General features: G+C 38.7%; 1 protein-coding gene across 1 annotated transcript in view; it reads left to right on the top strand.

Moving 5' to 3' along the window:
* VWCE (von Willebrand factor C and EGF domains) overlaps nucleotides 1-19,918 on the top strand; it is a 2,001,707-nt gene that overhangs the window by 1,347,692 nt on the left and 634,097 nt on the right. Inside the window, exon 11 of the mRNA XM_044059709.1 lies at nucleotides 12,897-13,019. Within this exon, the coding sequence (XP_043915644.1) occupies nucleotides 12,897-13,019 (123 nt within the window). The remainder of the gene's footprint in view (nucleotides 1-12,896; nucleotides 13,020-19,918) is intronic.

Below are 19,918 nucleotides of genomic sequence, written 5' to 3'. Positions count from 1 at the left end.
TGGCTATATACCCAAGCAGAGCTCCACGTGGTCCTGCAGAGGGGTCCTGGCTACAGAGAACTGAAAGAAGCGACCACTTTCCTGATTTAAGTACTTTTTTGCTTATTTTATCTGCATTGTCCTCTCTGGCTTTCATTTAATAAGATACAACTGTTTTTTTGCTTTGCTGCTGTATTCTAAAGTATCTGCACTTAAAAGTAGTATTTTGGTCGACTCTGGTGAATATTACTGTTTTTGATAATTTAATTACTGAGGCTGCTCACTAAAGTGTGCTAGCCTGTGTTAATCGTTTTTACTGTTTGCCTGACTGCATTTCTGTGTTCTTCTCTAAAAAAACAAAATCAAAAAAAAAATACTCCTTGTTTTCCGCCTTTGCTCGACTAGTTAAGACCAGTATACAGGCTTTGCTGTATTCTGGGCTGTGTGTAGTTCCTGTGTTGGCCATTGCCTTACTTGGATAGAAGGAAGTTTCTGAGCTCACCAGTGGGAGTGGGGAGCCTTGAGCAGCCTATCTGTCCCTGGGAGAAGTGATCTCAGCACTTGAGCTGTAATTCATTGGTTGCCTTGGACCATTTCCAGCTCTTTTCAAGTTCCCTGTATAAAAATCCGCCTCAGGGCGTTTTGCTTTTAGCGGTCGTGCACCTAAGCAGCGGTTATACAGGTGTAAACTATTCTATACAGGTTTTAACTTTTTGGCTCCGCCAAGTCTGCTCTTCAAATTTTCCCTTAGAAACTCTATTCAGTCTATCTAGCTGTATATATCAGCACTTGTTTTTCGAAACTTCTATCCCTAGCAAGCACTCATAAAAAAACCAAGCACTCTTACCCTAAAGTAAGCACTACAGGTATCCACTACCCCTGTGAATATCCACTTCCCTTAAAGGCACAACACTCCTTAAAATATTCTAGTATGTCGAGTGGTAGACCACTAGCATCCTCTCTTGTTCAGCTGGTTAATCTGGGAATCTTAAGACAATGTTACAATTGTCTCATGTACACAGACAACCCTCTCCTCCTTCCTACTAACACATATACTTGTGAGAGATGCAACTATATAGCCAGACTGGAGGCTGAACTCTCTCAACTCAGGACTGGCAAGACCAGTCAGGAAGAGATGGTACCCACACCCAAAGCAAAACCAGTCACACATATAACCACCACCAATGCAAACCAAACACATAAAACACAAAGACATACTGGAGGCTCTTGTAAAAACTTACCAAAACAACAGAGGCCTCCAAAGCAGACACCCAGAAATACACCCCACAAAACACAACACCTACAACACATACCTCAAGCAACAGGTGTGTCACACATTCACAGCCCCTAAGGCAAAATACTATGCCAGAGACATTAGTAATAGGTGACTCTATAGTCAGACACACCGATGTTCCACTTACCAGGCTGAATAAGGAGAGGGTAACGGTGAGCTGCCTATCGGGGCTAGGATCCGCCACATTACACACGCACTCAGGTCACTCCAAAGCAAGTACCAATATGATTCAGTCATTGTCCATGCTGGTGTGAATGACCTGAGACGTACCTCCCTGGACTACATGAAAAGAGACATTGAGGAGCTCTCTGATTATGTAGCCCAGACTGGTATGACCCTGACCCTGAGCAGCATCCTGCCTTCCAAGAATGATGCCTCAGTACAAAGACAAAATGATCAGTTTTAACAATTGGCTTAATCACTGGTGTCATTCTAGGGGGATCCAATGTCTGTCAGCCTGGGATGATATGCTGGACAAGCCACGTTGCCATGAGGGATGGCTTGCACCTGTCACCACTGGGCTTCCGGATACTGGCCAAGGCTCTTGCCACCCCATAGTGCCTTTTTAGGCAATGCTCAAAGGACAAATCAACCGCCATAAAAACAAAAATGGAAAAAATTAAGGGTAATGCTGCTCAACGCCAGAAGTCTAAATCTCAAGATGCAGGCACTCAAGCACTTCTCAGTATGGAGAACATCGATGTCTGTGCAGTAACTGAAACCTGGTTCAAGGCTCCTGAGAGTACTCCAGCACTACCAGGCTATACCTCATATCATGCATTTCGCCTCAAGTTCCAGGCCGAACCACAAAGGAGGGAGTGTCCATTTTCATAAAGACACCTACACCTCTCGATTGGTGGCTGCTCATGAAGCATCAGAAACCATACAAGTTTTACTCACCATAGGTAAAACTGCCATACAACTGGTCGCATGTTATAGAACACCCTCCCAGTCCCAGGAATCCCATCAAGCATTCCTGAAAACACTGGAGGATATGAATGTCACACCAAACTCCATCATATTGGGTGACTTCAATTACCACACCATAGACTGGGCCCACTATTCTAGCCCTAACACCCTGGCCCAAAGATTCCTGGAATTCATAAACTCAAATGCTATGGAGCAACTGGTCACCTCTCCTACGAGGAGAGATAATATACTTGACCTGATTATCACAAACATGGGGTCCAAATGCTCCGCACGGATATAAACCCTTCACTAGTAAGATCTGATCATAAACTGATCACGTTGGATGTACATATCCCACCCCCACCCCAGAACAAAAGACTACAGAGAAGAGCTCCTCAAAAGCTGACTTTGCGCTGCTTAAGTCGGAGATGATATCCTTTAAGCCTACTGGGTCAATGGAAACCACATCCCAAAATGCTGAATCCTTCACAAAAGCCTTCTATGGACATCTCCAGGAATGCATGGATCAGGCAATCCCAACCAAAACCAAGACCCTCTCCACCAAGGGAAAACGCCGGTTTGGTGGACCCCGCTATAAACAAACTGTACAACAAAGAAGGAAGCTGCTGCAGGACAGAGCCAAATCCCACAAGGGAAAGGCTTCCCTGATCAGCACAAGTAAAACTACGCTCTCTCATAAAAACATCTAAAGCAAACTTTGAGAAAAAGATTGCCAAGGATACCAAAGACAATCATAAAGCCTTCTTCAATTATGTCAGAACCTTGGGAGGAAATTCTCAGATATGCTCTGAGCTGGTACACAATAACACAAAATTCACTGACCCTACTGACATTGCCAATATAGTGGCAGATAGGTTTAGTGGAAAATTCTCCTCCCCCCTCACCCCCTAAAGATGAAGTAACTATCCCTGCTGAATGTAACCTACCTGTAATCACAGACACACAGGTGAAATCAGCACTCAACAAGGCAAAAAACACAGCATCTATGGGACCCGATGGTATCCCCGGTTGCGTGTTACGTGAACTCAAGATGAACTAAACCCCCTAAGAACTTTATTCAATCTTAGCCTCACTACAGGATATGTACCTGAACACTGGCGCACAGCAACAGTGGTCCCACTCCACAAAGGGGGAAATTCAACTGACCCAGGTAACTACCGCCCCATAAGTTTGACCAGCCTGATCTGTAAGGCTATGGAAAGGATCATCATGGAACTCATAAATGGCGACATTGGTGATCTGCAGACCCTTGATCCCACACAGTTCGGTTTTGTAAAGGCAGATCCTGCCTCTTAAACCTGGTTGACTTCTTTGAGACAGTCACTAGTGCCATCGATGAGGGCAAGGCTGTCCACACTGCCTATTTGGACTTGGCTAAGGCCTTTGACACAATACCACACTCTGGCATCATCGACAAGCTCAGCAGCCTAAATGTAAATCCATATGTCACAAGATGGGTAGCAAATTGGCTAAAAACAGAACCCATAAGGTTAAAATTGCTGGAGCCATGTCAGACTCAAAACCCGTCACAAGTGGTGTCCCACAGAATCAGTCTTGGGTCCACTCCTATTCGGCATTTATTTTCAGATGTGAAAGCAAACATGGAAGGATTATGGCTGACAAATTTTGCAGATGTCTGCAAAGCGTGCGTCATAGTGGATTCACCTGCTGACACACACATCCTACAGAAAGCGCTCACTGAAGCGGACAACTGGTGCGGAATCATGGCCTCAAACTTAACGCCAAAAATGTATAGTCATCCCCTTTGGGAAAAACAAAGTACCCACAAACTATCACGTAGACAATAACCCACTGAATACAGAAGATGTAATCAGAGACCTGGGGACTCAAGTCGATAGTGACCTATCCTTTGACAACCATGTTGCCAAAGTGGTCAGAAAGACTTTCTACCTAGCCCATCTCATCATGAAGGGATTCTCATCCAGATCAAAGGAGGTCATTGTACCTCTGTATTCCTCCCTCATCAGGCCCATGATCGAATATAATGCTCCATTTGGGATGTATCTCACCCGGCACATGCAGCAACTGGAAAGACCCCAGAAGTACCTCACCAAGAGGATCATAGGTCTAAAACATGTGCCTTATCCAGCTAGATTAAAGAAACTCCAGCTCTATTCAGTAGCATACCGCCTGCTCAGAGGTGATTTGTGCCTAACATACAGGGCCATGTCCAACCAGGAATTGATGGACATGCTCCATCTCAAAAAATCCAAATCCACCAGAACCACACGAGCTAAAGATTTCAACCTCTGCACAAATATGAATAGGACATGCTGGAGGGATAGATTCATAACACAGAGGTTACCAATACTCTGGAACAAAATCCCAGTCCACGTGAGACAGAGCCCTTCATTGGCACTGTTCAAGAAAAATCTCGATGCATGGATGGGAGATCGCAAGTTTACCCCGGGAGTGACCTCAGTGTCACTACTAGACAGAGGTATAGTTTACTAAATAATGGGGTTCCACATGTGTCACTACTAGAGAGGCGCAACTACATAGTATGGGGTGGCGTAAAGCCACATCACTGTTGGCTAGGCTTGTAAATGCCCCCGGGCAGATAGCCTAGTACACTACTATGAAACTATGAAACTATGTGTCTGTTGAAGTTGTCCCACATCATTGTAAACCAGAAACAATTTAGTTAAACTGAATATTGTTCCATATGTCTTGACTACAACAAGATAGTGCCATTTCCCTGTATTCTCCAGAAAAGAGGCTGAAGTTAAACAAATGGAAAATCACTGTATAACTGAAAGTACAATTGAAACTGTTGAATAGTATACTTCCATGGCCCCAGTAATTAAGAAGGATGGTTTTGTGTGAATATATGTTGATTTAAAAATGGTGAGTAAATCAGTGGTTCATGAAAGGTTCAGCTTTACTGAAGTGTTTTCCATGCTTGATGCTTCCAGTGGATTCTGGGAAATACCTTTAGATAGAGAGTGAAAAACTGACATCCTTCATTACTCCTATAGGAACATTCTGCTTTAAATGCCTCCATTTGGCATAATCTTAGCATCTGCAATCTTTCAGTGTAAAATGACTAACTTAAGGGCCTGGTTAGTGCTGTAATTATAGATGACATTCTGTTTTTTGGTCCAGACAAAGAGATGCACCATTCAAGTTTACAGGCAGTGCTGCAGAATATCAAAAACTGTGGCTTAAAGCTAAGCCAAGACAAATTCTGCTTTAGTGAACAGATCTTCAGTACTTTGGTCACAGTATAAATGCCAGTGGAATCCAACCAGATACAGGCAAAGTCAGAACAATAGACAAGTTACAAGCTCTATCCCATGTGACTGAATTAAGACAACCCCTAGACACAATTAACTATATGGACAAATTCATACCAGACCTTTTGACAATTCTTTGTTCTTGAACAGATGTGTTAAAGAAGAAAGCAAGATAATTGCACAACACGTAGCAAGTATGAATTATCCACCACAAAAAAAGAAAAGAACTGGTCAGTGTTCACACTTTTTCACAATTTATTTAAAATAACAAACAGATATGAAAGTCAACAAAACACACTTCTCTAGCACCTCGGCTGTTAAGCCTTTACAGAGTATACCTTTCCTTTCCCAGACTCCCCTTAAATACACACATCAATTAAACTCATTATCAAATTAAAAACAATAAAAGACACTAAGAGGAAACATTTCTAATGACATTCTTTATTAAGCCCCCCCCCCCCCCCCCCGGCATTAGAGTGTTAAACTTCAAAATAAAAAAAGATTCTTTTTTCCAAAGCTTTCTTTTAATATTACTATAATTTCTATCCTGATCTTTAATTTGTTCTAAAACAGTAGCCTGTAATACATGGGGAGTACCATTATTATACTCCAAAAAATGTGAAGCTACTGCGCTCTCCTCCTTACCCTTATTAATATCCCTTAAATGGTCTTTTCTCTACAGGCAAAGTCAGACCAATAGATAAGTTACAAGATCCATCCCATGTAACTGAATTAAGACAATCCCTAGATACAATTAACTATATGGGCAAATTCATACCAGACCTTTTAACAAGTCTTTGTTCTTGAACAGGTGTGTTAAAGAAGAATGCAAGATAATCCTGGGTACATAGTCAAACCGAACCCTTCAGCAACGTAAAAGAAATGCTGACTATAGCTCCAGTGCTAGCATGCTGTGATGTCACTAAACAGACAACAGCTTCAGTGCTAGCATGCTATGATGCCACTAAACAGACAACAGTTACAGTGTCAGCATGCTATGATATCACTAAACAGCTAAACAGGCAACAGCTCTAGTGCTAGCATGCTATGATGTCACTAAACAGACAACAGTTCCAGTGCTAGCATGCTGTGATGTCACTAAAGCAGCAATGGGAGTAAAGAAGCATGTAGCTATGGTCCAGGTGCAGCACTACTCCGCCTGAATAAAAAGACATTGCATCCTGTTGTCTATTGCTCCAGAATGCTAACCATTACTGAACAGATATATCTGCAGATTGAAAAAGAGTCCCTTGTAAGTGTGTGGACATGTGAAAGATTCTCTAGATTCCTTTTAGGGCTCAAGAGTTTCCAACTCCAAACAGACGACAAACACCTAGTTCCACTAATCAATTCATGCACGTTAGACAAACTGCCATCATGGTGACAAATACAGTTAATGACACTAAGAAGGTTCAAATCCAGAGCAGTAAATGTGCCTGAAAAACAACTAGTTATTGCAGATGTGTTGTCTCAAAATCCTATATGTGACCAACCCTTGACAAATACTGAAGAAAACATTAAGACCAATGTGCAAAGCATGCTAACGGCAAGACATGTAACTACTAAAGAAGTACAGAAGCTTAAATGAGCCAGCATTGCAAGATGTTATCCAACATGTATGAAACGGATGGCCAAGTCAATGGACCTAAAACATTTTTGACAGTGTATCAACCACAACTAGCCAACAATTAATAACCAGATTCAAGACTATGTTTTCATGGTGTGGTATACTTATAGATGAGGTTACAGCTATAATTTCACGCATGCTACATCATGTCCTCACTATCTGCATTCAAATAGTAAAGATGAGAGAGTAGCTCAAAAAGACAAAAGTACTAAGACAATATATACTCCGAGATATATGTACTCTCAGAGGTCTCATGGCATATCGTGCTATGCCACCTTCTGCCACTGGAGTAATCCCTTCACAGGTAATTCTTGGAAGGCAAACATGAACTGATATACCACTTATAACATCAACATTTAGGCATAAAAGTCTTACATATAACACAGTTAAACAAAATGACCAAAAGGCCAAAAGCTTCATACAAAGCATTTTATGATCAACATCATTTTACACACCAACTACCTGCCTATAACCAAGTCAAGCTTCCCACTTAATGTTAGAGAAAGAGAAAAAGTGAAACACAACGGGTGTGGCAGTGCAGCAAATTACTGAATCACTTTCCTACATGAAGTAAACTGAAGATGGTGCTATATTTCAGTAAACTAGACAGCTTATCCATTTGGTTCCTGATGAGTGTCTATCTGAACGAAGTATTACAGAGAACCATTCAAACCAGTCTGAGACAAGAATAATTAGATCAATGTCCAACAAATCTACACTGATAAAAGAGCTTTTCAACTAAACATTTGAAATGAGAGTAGAAGTTCCAACTCAAGATTTTGCAGTAACTGGCTGTGTGCTGCCCAACCAGCACAACCGAGTGTGACTGTTCCTCTTCTTCATCCTGTTGACTTTGTTTTGTCTGCTGACTGTAATAGGTCTAATACTTCTTAGCAAAGTATATCTCAGACTTTTTCTTCTGCAGCTTCTTAATCCTTTTCCAATTGCAGGTCAAATTAGTCTTCAAGTAATGAAGAGTGTTCATGCGATTTGTATCCCAGAGATTTTCCCGAGCTGTAATAGAGTTATTGGGGCACTTAATGTTTTGTAAATAATTACATTGTTCATATGTCATAACTGATTTTGCAAGATTAGTCCAAAGTGTTAAATGTGCATTGCATCAGTTGTCTACCATCATACTTTGTAATTTCAAAAATTAGATTTTTCTCTAAAAGGAAAGAGATATGATGATAAGTACAATACAACTTCAAGAATGTTTGTATAAACGATGTATATGTAAAACAGCCATTCCATTTTAAGACTACTGTATGGTGTTGCCTCTTTAAGAATGCACACACCTTGTAATACATTGCAATTTCTAGGCTATAGTCAGGTGGGTTTGAGATGCTGAAGTAGAAGCATTATTTCTGCTGAACTGTCATGTTGTTATGAATAAAAGGTACATATTTGGCTAAACTGATAGTGTAGCCTGACATAGATAACATAACCAGCAAATATTGCTGGCTAAACACATTTGCATGCTCTGACGTATACTCCAGGGCAATTGTTTTGGAACCTCCCTTGAAACTGTTGAAGAAAAGTATTTCCCTGTGAGTATGCTCTACAGGTAGTATGCTATGGAAGGTACAATTTTGAATGTCTCATTTTACAAACATGCAGTTTAACTGATATAATACAATTCCTTCCAAATCTTACTATGATCCAGGATGCCTCAGCCTCAAAACTTTCATAGCATTACCTCTCTGTTACCTTCAAGATGACTGGTTAATGTCCTTTCTTTTTTCCTACTTTTTGTTTTCTTGTTATGACATCTATTCATATCTTTAAAATGACTAAGTTTCCGAAGTTGGAGGGAGGGTACTATTCAAAAAGACTTCTTGGTTGCTCATTGAACCTTGTAGCAAATGGAATAATACCTTAGTTTAAAAGCTGTAAAGATGGAACTTAGTTGTATAGGCCTAGCAGCTGGGAAGAAACATAATCTCTAGGAGAATCATGTGTTAACCTGCATGTTCTGGCAAAAAGCTAAAAAGTACCATGTTATCTGCCATTAAAGTGATAGTGTGGACATGTATATTATAACCTCATGTACATTCAAATAGTTGAAAAAACAATAACTGGAGTAGCATAAATGACAACACAAGACAATATTGACTCCGTAGAATGCCAGCTCCATAACAACCAACTTTGCTTAAGCAAAAAAAAAAAAAAAAAACTGCTTCGATTCTCCCCAAATCATATACCCATGAAAGTAATTTAAAAATGTCTTCCTTAAATAATATTGAAATTGATGTCGCTTCCCCCTGCAAAGCTAATAGTGGTGATAATGGACACATATAGAACAGTATAAAAAAATCAGCAAGAACTATCGATGCTGTATTCAGCAAAGAAATTCCTTCTTAGTGTCACCAAAGTAACTCCAGCAACTCTGCATCTATTGGCCTCAGTTCTTTATGGTTCTCCCATCCTGATAAATCTTCAGGGTCTCTCTAAAATACAAGCTGTAACAATGTTACAATAAATCCTATCAAACACATCACTGATCTGTACTTAAAACATTAAACTAGTTTCTAGAACTACCTCATCATTTTAGTTACAGTCAGCTTGTCTTTAAGTCATAAAATAATATATAATCTGTCCTTCTGCCCTATTTGTACTGTTCACCAGTACCTCTGCAATCATCCCCTTTGATCTACCAATAAAAATCTACTTGTTATTTACAAACCTCAAAAAATAATTAGACAGTGTTCTAACTATGCAGCCAAAACCTGGAACTCAGTCCATTCATCAATCAGGTTGATATGTCACATTCATTCATTTAAGTCACTGTTAAAAGAATTCCTATCAAACTCTTGACTCTGCTCTTACAGCACACCAGGCTAATATCCTTATGCCTCTAAATTACCCATGTCTTATCCTTTCCCTGCTTATCTCCTTGAGAAGTATCAAATATTGTAACAGGCCTCTCCTTTTTTCTGCTCTCTCCTTTCATCCATAATAGTCACACTGTCTTACCTACCTCTCACTTCCATGTGTCCTTCTTTAACTGTCTCTAATTATAATAGACCTACTTCTTGAATCCAAAATCTGATTCTTAAATACATAGTAACTTCCTCTTGCTTAAGCTTAACATGATAAACCTATTGTACATTTCTGATATTTGTTTTCTGTGCATCTCTATAACTGCGGTTTTACTTAATATGCATATGAATGTCTCAATAACAATTTATTCATTTGAAGTTTTTCTCCATGGCCTCTGCTGAAAGGAGTGTTTAATTCCAATACTCTGTATCCAAATAACATAACATTCTCCTGCAAGTTAACGAACCTGTATTTCTTATATAACATAACAACCTGTTCTCTGCCTTAATAATATTATTTCTATATATTGTGCTGTACTCATATTATGACCTATATATTTGTAATTTGATTTCTGACTTAATAATTTGTTTTTATATATTATATTGTAAGTCTGGTGTCATGTGCATTTTCTCATTGTAATTATACCTGTGAAGCTTTTCTCCCTGTGCCTCCACTGAAAATGAGTACCACTGTCCAGTCAGACTTTCTCATTAAACAAATATTAATTAATTGCCTTTCAGTTACTGCTCTTTGATGTAAAGCACAAGTCAGATATTTACCACTGCAAGCAATCTTGCACATTACTTATCTGTTACCATTCATGCATATTTGTACTCCTGTGCATGCATGTGGATATATATATATATATATATATATGTGTGTGTGTGTGTGTGTGTGTGTGTGTGTGTGTGTGTGTGTGTGTGTGTGTGTGTGTGTGTGTGTTGCAGAATACTTTTGGCAACATTAACCTCTGGGTATTTGCAGAAATAAGAAAATGTTATTTAGACATTGTACCACATGCAGCACTTACTAAACAAAAATGCATGGTTTCAAGTGATATCCTTACAAATGACCCTGATCTGAATTTAACATGACACCACCCTGCTACAACATTAAAGATGCAAAATGTAAAAGAAAGTCCTACATACGTTTTCCTCATTATCTCTACAGAAATAGTTGACACAAGTATTCAGAAATACCCACATATTTTTGTTTCAACATTCTATTTACACATTCATCCCTCCTTCATCTTTAGGCCTTGTCATCAACGAAACATCCTGAATCACTCTGCAGATTACCACAATGGCATCATAAACTCTGAGGCTACTCATCTATGGCCCCTCTCTGAAAGGAATCAGATAGGTTGGTGTCACAAGGAAAGATATTTTAGTTTTATTCTTTTAGGGACTATCGAATGTGTAGTGACATAGTACAGCTGTACAACTCATCATTTACTTTTGTACTAGGTGCTTCCTGGCATCTGCAAGGAATCATTCCTATAATGCGGGGTCAATTTTACCTTCTGAAACAGAAATAAGTCTGCCTCTCGTATTTACTAATTTTCGCTGAACAGCCATATTGACTTCCCTCATCTGTTTTTTATTTTAGGTCATCAGATGTACAGGTGAACCTCTTTCATCTTTAGTCAAAGCTCAGCACAGATACTGAGTCTGTTAAGCATGTTACAAAATGTGAAACATGCTTAGCTTGAATCTGACAGTTAATCAGTAGTGTCCTGTTTTGTTTTAAAATCATTGCAAAAAATGGTATTACATTCCAAAAGTTGGACAGTTAAATTACAGAGAGGGATATGAATTCAAATGCAAATCTTTGCCGTTTTTCTTTTGTTAACAAGAAATTATCTTTAGCAAAGGAAATAAAAAATGTAAGTTTTAAAACAATGTAAACAGCAGAGCTAACACTATTAAGAAACAACCAGAAGCTTTTCTTAGATCTAGAAATAAGTGATGCCTGAATTTTCTTCTTCAGTTGCACTATCAAAAAAGGGAAGCCAACTATATAAGGCTTGGTGCAAATGTTCATCTTCCACTTGCTAGGCGATGGATGTGTGAGCCTACAGTGACATGTTGGTTTTACTGTCAAAGAAAAACATACACGCCCAAATATATAACAGTTACCATAAAGTGTACATTATGTGTACATATTGTATACAGTTTCTGAATTCAAGAAAAGTCCTTCCATAGTACTTGTGCTATCTTTTCACTCAGAAAGTTCTCACTAAACATACACATAAAGTATGCTTTCTGATATTCCTTATGAATCCAGCCTACAGTGTCAAACATTTCTACTTTAACAACTGAATGCTTACTGGAAAATTTCAAAAATGGCATGCTATTTTTATACTGGATCGACCTTAATAAATTATAGTAAACTATAACAAACATCTGTATAATGTAATGAGGTACTATATGCTGCATCTGTCAGTGTATAAATAAAATGCATATATATGTGTGTATGTATGTTTGTATATGTAAATACACATGGATATATTATTTATTGAAAGGGTCTCCTTAAGATATCATATAACATAAATATTATGCATTTGCTGTATCACAGTCAGCTAATTGCTGTATACTTATTTATTGCATTTTTAATTTACAGCAGAAAATTCATATGCAAATTTGATATTGGTGGCCTTTTTATGCTGAAATCTCAGGGTTGAATAGTACAGAACCTATGTGCTTTAAAAATCACTGAAGTCTGCAAGCATCCTTAACATACATTCTAAAAGATGTTTCCTCATGTATAAATGATTTAAACCCTTTTAAGTGACAGGTTGCATGTATTTTTTTTATCTTTCTTGTCTGAAAGTTATTTATTCCCTCATTTCACTCTTTTCCTTTGATCTGGGATTGGTATACATTGCTAAGGCATTTCTTATCCCCGGGGTCCCCTTTGTGAGTTCTGTTGATGGCCTAGGATTTCCTCAAGATGTTTTCAACCCTGCTCTTTGTTCATATTCCAGATGTTAATGAATGTGCCTCAGGAGAAAATGATTGCCAACACATCTGTCACAACACGATTGGGAGTTTTGTCTGCCTATGTCCTAAAGGACTTCAACTCAGTCTGGATGATAAAAGCTGCACAGGTAAAATTAAAACTAGTTAGGAAGATTGTCTCTTCTCCCATCCCTGTATCAGAGGGCCTTAGAAAAATAATGTAATATATCAGGTATTCTTGACAAACAATGTAATGAAACCCATACCATTTATGGCAGACTGCAATGTAGACTAACCTGACATACCTACACATGAAATGTTGTGTTCATGGTGATCACGTCAGAATCATGAGAGTGTTAAAGAACTCAAAATTGTTTAAGCAGACTCATCAAGTCATCCAGTAGGTGAGATGCATATCTTACTGTGAGACAGGTGATGGCACTTAGTATATGATGAAAGCTAATTATTCAAAAATGTGCAGTCTGACGGGACACAGCAAAAAGTATGGCTGTTGCAAATCAAACATTCCATTTACAAAATGCAAGTGTACGGTACTCTGTAATTGCAGAGTTGCAAACATAAAAGAAATTTATACTGAACCGACCATTAAAACATACTTCCTTCAATGAACACAAATAAATCTACTTTGCAAATGGAAGGAATGTTTTTTTCTGATGCAATTTAGTCATGCATTCAGCAGACCCACATGATGCACGAACAGTATAACTTTCTCTGTGTCCCTACATCTGTTAAAGTTAAATGGTGAGCAAGAAAAAAAAGGCCAGATGAGCAAGAAAGAGTAACTGTAAACAAATCACTTCAGCTGCCAACAGCCTGCTACTTCCTATTTGTCACTAAGCTAGGTCTGTGGATACACTAGCCATGTAACAGAATTTATTTACTTAAAAAAATTGAAGCACAAACACTATAACTTGCCTTGTGGCTTAACATTCTACTTTGTCTAAACCTGTGTTACGTGACAGCAAAGTTAAAGCTTTGTGCAAGTAAAACACATTAGGGGAAAAAAAAGAGTACTGCACACCCATATGCATGTGTATAACTTATTAAAAAGATGCTCACAGCTGTTCAAGACACCGAACAAAAGCTTCACTGGAAAATAAGTTCCAAAATACAATACTTTTTTTTCAAAAACTAAGTAATTTATTATTATTTTTAATACCGACATTATACAATGGCAAGAATCTACTTCCAGGTGCAGGTAATGCTTCTTTACATATGTCTAACATTTTTGTTTGATCTCTTGGACTTCACCCTGTGATAAAACCACACCAGCCATTGGTAAACCAAGCATTACCCAAACCCAGTCATGGATTATTGTGCAAATATATATTTACTTTAAAAGAAAAATAAGCAGCAAAATGAATGATAGATGGGATGCTTCAGACAATAAAGGGCTAACTAATATACAGGATTTGCATAAAAATATCAATGTATCAATTTTTGGTTTGCTTTTAATTTTATTTTTGAAGATTGTAAAATTATTGTTCTGAAAATGTTTTGTAATAATTTGGAGCTTTTCTCCCTGTGCCTTCACAGAAAATGGGCTTATACCCTGTCAGACTTTCTCAGTTATCAAATGTCAATAAATAAATGTAGTTCAGGCAAGCAAACTTAGAACAATTGCTTTTGGAGACTGGGGTATAAACTACACCTGTGTTTCCCTGTGGAACATTAGCACCTGGGCAAAGAACAAACCTAGTGTGTTTGTGTGTGTTGGGGGACAATGAGTAGCTTCAGCATAACTCTCTTAGGGGTGGGGTCTTCTATGTCATTCTGCAACAAAAAACTAGTGGAGAGTAGGGGAAATGCTACAGGGATTAGTTGACAGTTTGAAGGGGAAAGGCTTCCTATGTGGGTAGGGTTGGGGGTTTCTGCCATTGAGGCCCCTGCATGCCACATGCCAAATGAGGACTTAATTAGTAAGTCAGAATCCTTACCTCACAATGTGAGAGGGGACTGAATCCCCCTTCACAATGAGCTCTTGCATAGAAAAGGAGCCACTGGACTGCTGGGAAGGGTGCTCTAGATAGCAGATGTCAGTAGGCGACATGGCTGAAAAAATATTCTGAAAGATAGCTATCTTCCAGCTCTCTTAATTAGCACATTCATTTAACTGACAACAATATGCAGGAATTACAAATGACTACAGAGTGTGATCAGAGACCTTATCAAAAGCAATATGATAAGGGTCATAAAAAAGTCCAAATTATGTTTTCAAGTACATAATTATCTATATTTTTCAAGTAATAAGTCTGTGTTTGTGAAATTCAGCATTACTCCATAATATTTGTGTGTTTGTGTTATTTTATGGAGAAAGTAAACTAAAATAATTTATCTTAGCATATTATTTATAATGTTTCAGCATGTTACTCATGAAATTGAAGAAAAGAAACATTTATAGATGAAAAAAAGTTATCTAAATGTAGCAAGCATATGTCTCAATAAGAAGGCACGGTGCTTAAAAAGATGTATTACTCTTGTTCGAGAAATTATTTTCATTCACACTCAGCTAGACTGCACCAAACTATTTGAAGTATGTCCAGATAAATGAGAGATATACAAACCCCCTTAATATTTATAGCCTGTTGGTGTTTAAAATTCAGGTTTAGCCTCAAAGCCTGGTACTGTAAAAAGGCATTAATCTTTTAAGAACCAAGTGTGACAGCTTACTGTCTGCAGATGAGTAAAAGTGTATAGTATATCTTGTGTGTGCCAGCCTGAGAAAGCCAACACTAACACTGCAGAAACAGCAACACTTGGCTGAATAAACAGGAAGTTGTCATTGTGAGAGTTGCTCATTGTAGCTCAGTGGTATGGATATATCTGGCATACAGAAAGCAGGCAGCATGGAGGCAATGTTTAACAAGAACTGAATACATTTTATTTTGCAAGTAATTTAATTTATGGTGAAAGAGTTTTAAAAAATTTCAAATCAACCTGACTGTGGTGGGAAATTAAGCTTTCCACAAAAAAAAAAAAAAAAAAACTGATAAATGTTATTTTCAACACCTTTTGCTCCACAAGTCTCGGAGCTATGATTTTCACCGTTACAGATTTCAGGTGATATATGATGTGGCAGGCCAAACAAGCAGTGTTCTGAGCTGATGAGGGAGTAGATTAAGTCGATGGTCTTAAATACCACTATTTATGAAAATTAAAACACATATTAACAAACATAGAACATTAGCTGATATATTTTAAAAACTGTTAAAGATTTTTTTAATAAATCCTTCTTTCATTCATGTAAAATGACTGATAAAGGAGTCTGAAAGTGTTCTCAGTATGGTCTAAAAATTATTTCCATGCTGAAAAGTAAAAGATAGTCATCAGAACAGATAAATCACAAATGCACAGCTGTTTTATAGATATCAGCTGTAGGTGAGTAGCTGAAAAACATTAGAAAATAAATTCATCAGATTGTTAAATAATGTTAAGTTCATAGGTTTGTGATTCAGAAGTTGTTCTGCAACAGGCTCATAACTCTTTCTTATTTTGCCAGCATAGATTACTTTTCCTCTCTAACCTTATTTTTATCTGATCTCTTGATTCAAGCAATTAACAGATACATAGTCTCTGTCAAACATTCTGCATTTCATGAGGTATAAAAAGTATCTATAGGAAACAGTAAATGTATTTGTTTAGGAATGCTTTTTTGAATGGGTAGGTCTACTATGTCAAGTATGGCTCATTCTAGGACATATTGTGACATAAGCTATGCAGACAACATGAAACAGAACTCATGAAAACCAATCAAAATACAGGTCATCATACAGGCAAGTACTAGGCTAACTGTCCTTGCAAATCATCTTAAGTTTAGCCAATTTCCCTTCAAAGGTTAGAATCAGACCTTAACCATTATGCGAAACCCCCAACACAGTATAGATAGATTATAATAAAGCACTGGTTAGAAATTGCAACAAAACATCTACAATTGTTTCCAGGGGTAAATGGAATGATTGCTTACTGTTTTCTTAGATTGTACTATCACACTCAGCTAAATGATGGCACTAAAAGACAGGACCACAGCTAGAAATTTAAATTTTATACACAACCTGATAGCATTCCCAGGCCTCCATCCAAAGTAATATGTAAGAAATTATGGACCATACTCACCAGTAACCACCTACACTAAGAAATATCTTTTCAAATGACAAGCAGACTGAATAGATATTAATACTGCATGCATTAATTTAGAGCTTTGTTAGTATCTACCTTCTAAGAGATTCTCAGAAAAAAAAATGATCAACAGAGTTCATTGGCTATTGCAGGGATATAGAGACAAGCTGTGTGGCCCCACAAGGCTAATTTTCAAGGAGATCACTCTGTGAACACCTAGTCAGACATTGATTAGGCATTGCATAGTGCCAGCATTCCCAGCAAAGGACAGCATATGTAAAGAGAGGAGTAGCAATAATAGAATAAAAAATGCTGGGCCACTCTAATGCAGGAGCAGTGCTAGAGTATTGGGAGTGACTGACTTGATGGATGTCACTGGCAGGCCACAGAACCATGGCTAAGTAATGCATGCATATTTGTGCAATGTAGCATCACAAGGCAGCATGCAGTACCATCACGCACAAGTCAGGCAGCATGGTAGCCAACAAATACTTCAAAGTGAATGTGCACTGCAAAGCCACAGACGTATTCATCAAATAAGTGAAAGGAAATGAGATAAATAGGAAAGGAAGAAATGGGAGAACGACAAGCAGAGAGAAAAACACAAGGGTAACCATAAGATATAAAAGCTATGTGGGAAGGTAGGGAAATATTTTTGGGGGGGATACCGCTTTGTAAGAGAAAGGGTAGCTGGTAAGGCAAATAAGAAATACATGTAGATGGGATATATGGAGAAGCGTGGCTAATAGTGACATACAAGCAAGTTTAGAACACAAACAGGGACAGCAGAACACAAAAGATGGGGATGATAGTGGATGGTCACATGCATACGGAGGGTGGACTGGTAGTGATAGGAAGGGCTGGACAACGAACAATGAATAAGGGAGGAGAAACACTAAGATGGATGTAGGGTGTGGTCCTGGCATGACTGGATACCATACCAGTCTAGAGGACAACAAACTAGGCATTATTCACCTGGCTGGCTAACCTTATAGGCCAGTTGCTCCCTTGGCAGCCAGGTTGGTGGAGCTGCCAGCCAAGCAAATTCACTAGTTGGTCCAGAAGCTGCACCACATTGCTAAGGTGGGAATCCAGTTGATAGAACATCTAAGAAGCCACTAGTCTGTATACCTAATGCTGGGAGACAATTGGAGATCTCTCCAATCCACTTTTAGGAAAGGAGTGTCCACCTCCCTCCTGACAAGCAGAAATTAAAGGCACCACTTATGTCTCCAGGTCACCTTCATTAAGAGGAACCTCTTTCTCCTACTGAAATGAAGATCTGATGGTCACAGATGAACCAGCACCAGCGGTAGAAGCTGGTGTAGACAAAGGTGACTGCAACCATAACTGCTCCTCCTTCACAACTGGACCTACAGACATCTGTAAAATGGTGAAACAATGATAAAAAAATGATCACATATACATGCTGCAATCACAGTCACAGATGACAGTGTACTGGCATAATTATCACATATAATCCATGGCTGCAAGAGGTACTCCAATCTTTCACAGCACAAGCCATGTTCAGCTGATGCTCCTTCACTGATTGGAAACAAATTACTTACATGCACAACAGGTAAAAAAGCAGAAGACGATAATACTGAAATTGTTTATAGTACATTTCTAGCTTCCAATCCTGAACATTCAGCCTCCTATTAATGATGGTGGTTAAGGTGATGCCACTTCAAGTCACTGGACCTCTGCTGGTACTGCTGTCCAGAAGGGGTGGTGTCAGTGGCATCCTTCACAGTTCTTGCCAGCTCATAACAGGTATCCACATTGCATAACTGGCCATTATAATAATCCATAGAGCACTCCTTGAAGTTCCTGTGCAGGAAGAACAGGGAAATCCTGCTCTCCTTGGCACATCAAGCTGAAGCCTGTACTCTTCACTGCCTGAAGTAGCAATGGTCACTAAATCAGGTCCACTCAATGAGCAAAATGGTAGTCTTGTGGATGGATATATGTTTGTGGATCACATATTATGCAATGTAGTGCTACACCATTGTGCTCAGATATGGGTGTGGTCCTACATTGTAATGATGTAGATGTACACATGCCATATGGATGGTACACATACTATATTCATCATGTTCAACTTATATGTGTGGCTAATATGGGCATATGTATATAATGCAGTGTGCATTAGTCGTGATTCAGAGACTGTGGCACTAATTGGTTTCAATAGCATAATCACCACAATTACTGCATACTTACACCCATAAAACTTGGAAACAGAGGAATGTCAGTAGATCTAATGAAGAAGTGAGGTTTCTCTGAGTTAAGAAAGAAGTCTTGCTTGATGATGTTCATCAGCAACAAAAACTAAACCTGTTGTAGATGGCAGTGAGAGTGAGGCAGATGCTGTGATATATGTGTAACTGTGAACCCATGACACTGGCTTGGCACTGTACCATCTGCCGACATAGATGATTCAAACTGTGAACACTGGAAACTTTGGGAAGGACATGCTATAAGGGATATGGGGCTCTAGGGCCCCATGTTGCAGTATGTAAATGGGGAAATAGCCTCTGCATAGCATTAACTGTAGCTGATAACCAGATGCATAAAAACAGAAGACTGGGGCCATAGTTATGTACATACCACAGCATACTATACACACCCATTCACTGATATGCTTACCCACAGGCATATAGACACTGGCAAGGCCAAATGAGGGAGGCAACATCTTAAAAAGGTAAGTAGCCAAGAAAGTGAAGTACTACTGTAGGCCCTTCACACCCAAGGCATGTGCCTCCTCAGCACACTTCTCAACTGTCCAGATTTTCACAAAAGTCCAGATTTTTGCATCATATTTTTGGTCTGTTCCTCATAAAATTTGTTTTTCTAGATTTATGTGGCAAATCAGTGAGGGCTGAATTCACTAAGTAATGTCAGGCATTTCTAT

This window comes from Protopterus annectens, chromosome 17.part0 (genome assembly GCF_019279795.1).
Source record: "Protopterus annectens isolate FY-2018-M chromosome 17.part0, PAN1.0, whole genome shotgun sequence".
In the NCBI taxonomy this organism is placed as follows: Eukaryota; Metazoa; Chordata; order Ceratodontiformes; family Protopteridae; genus Protopterus; species Protopterus annectens.
This window is presented reverse-complemented; position numbering and strand designations above follow the sequence as displayed.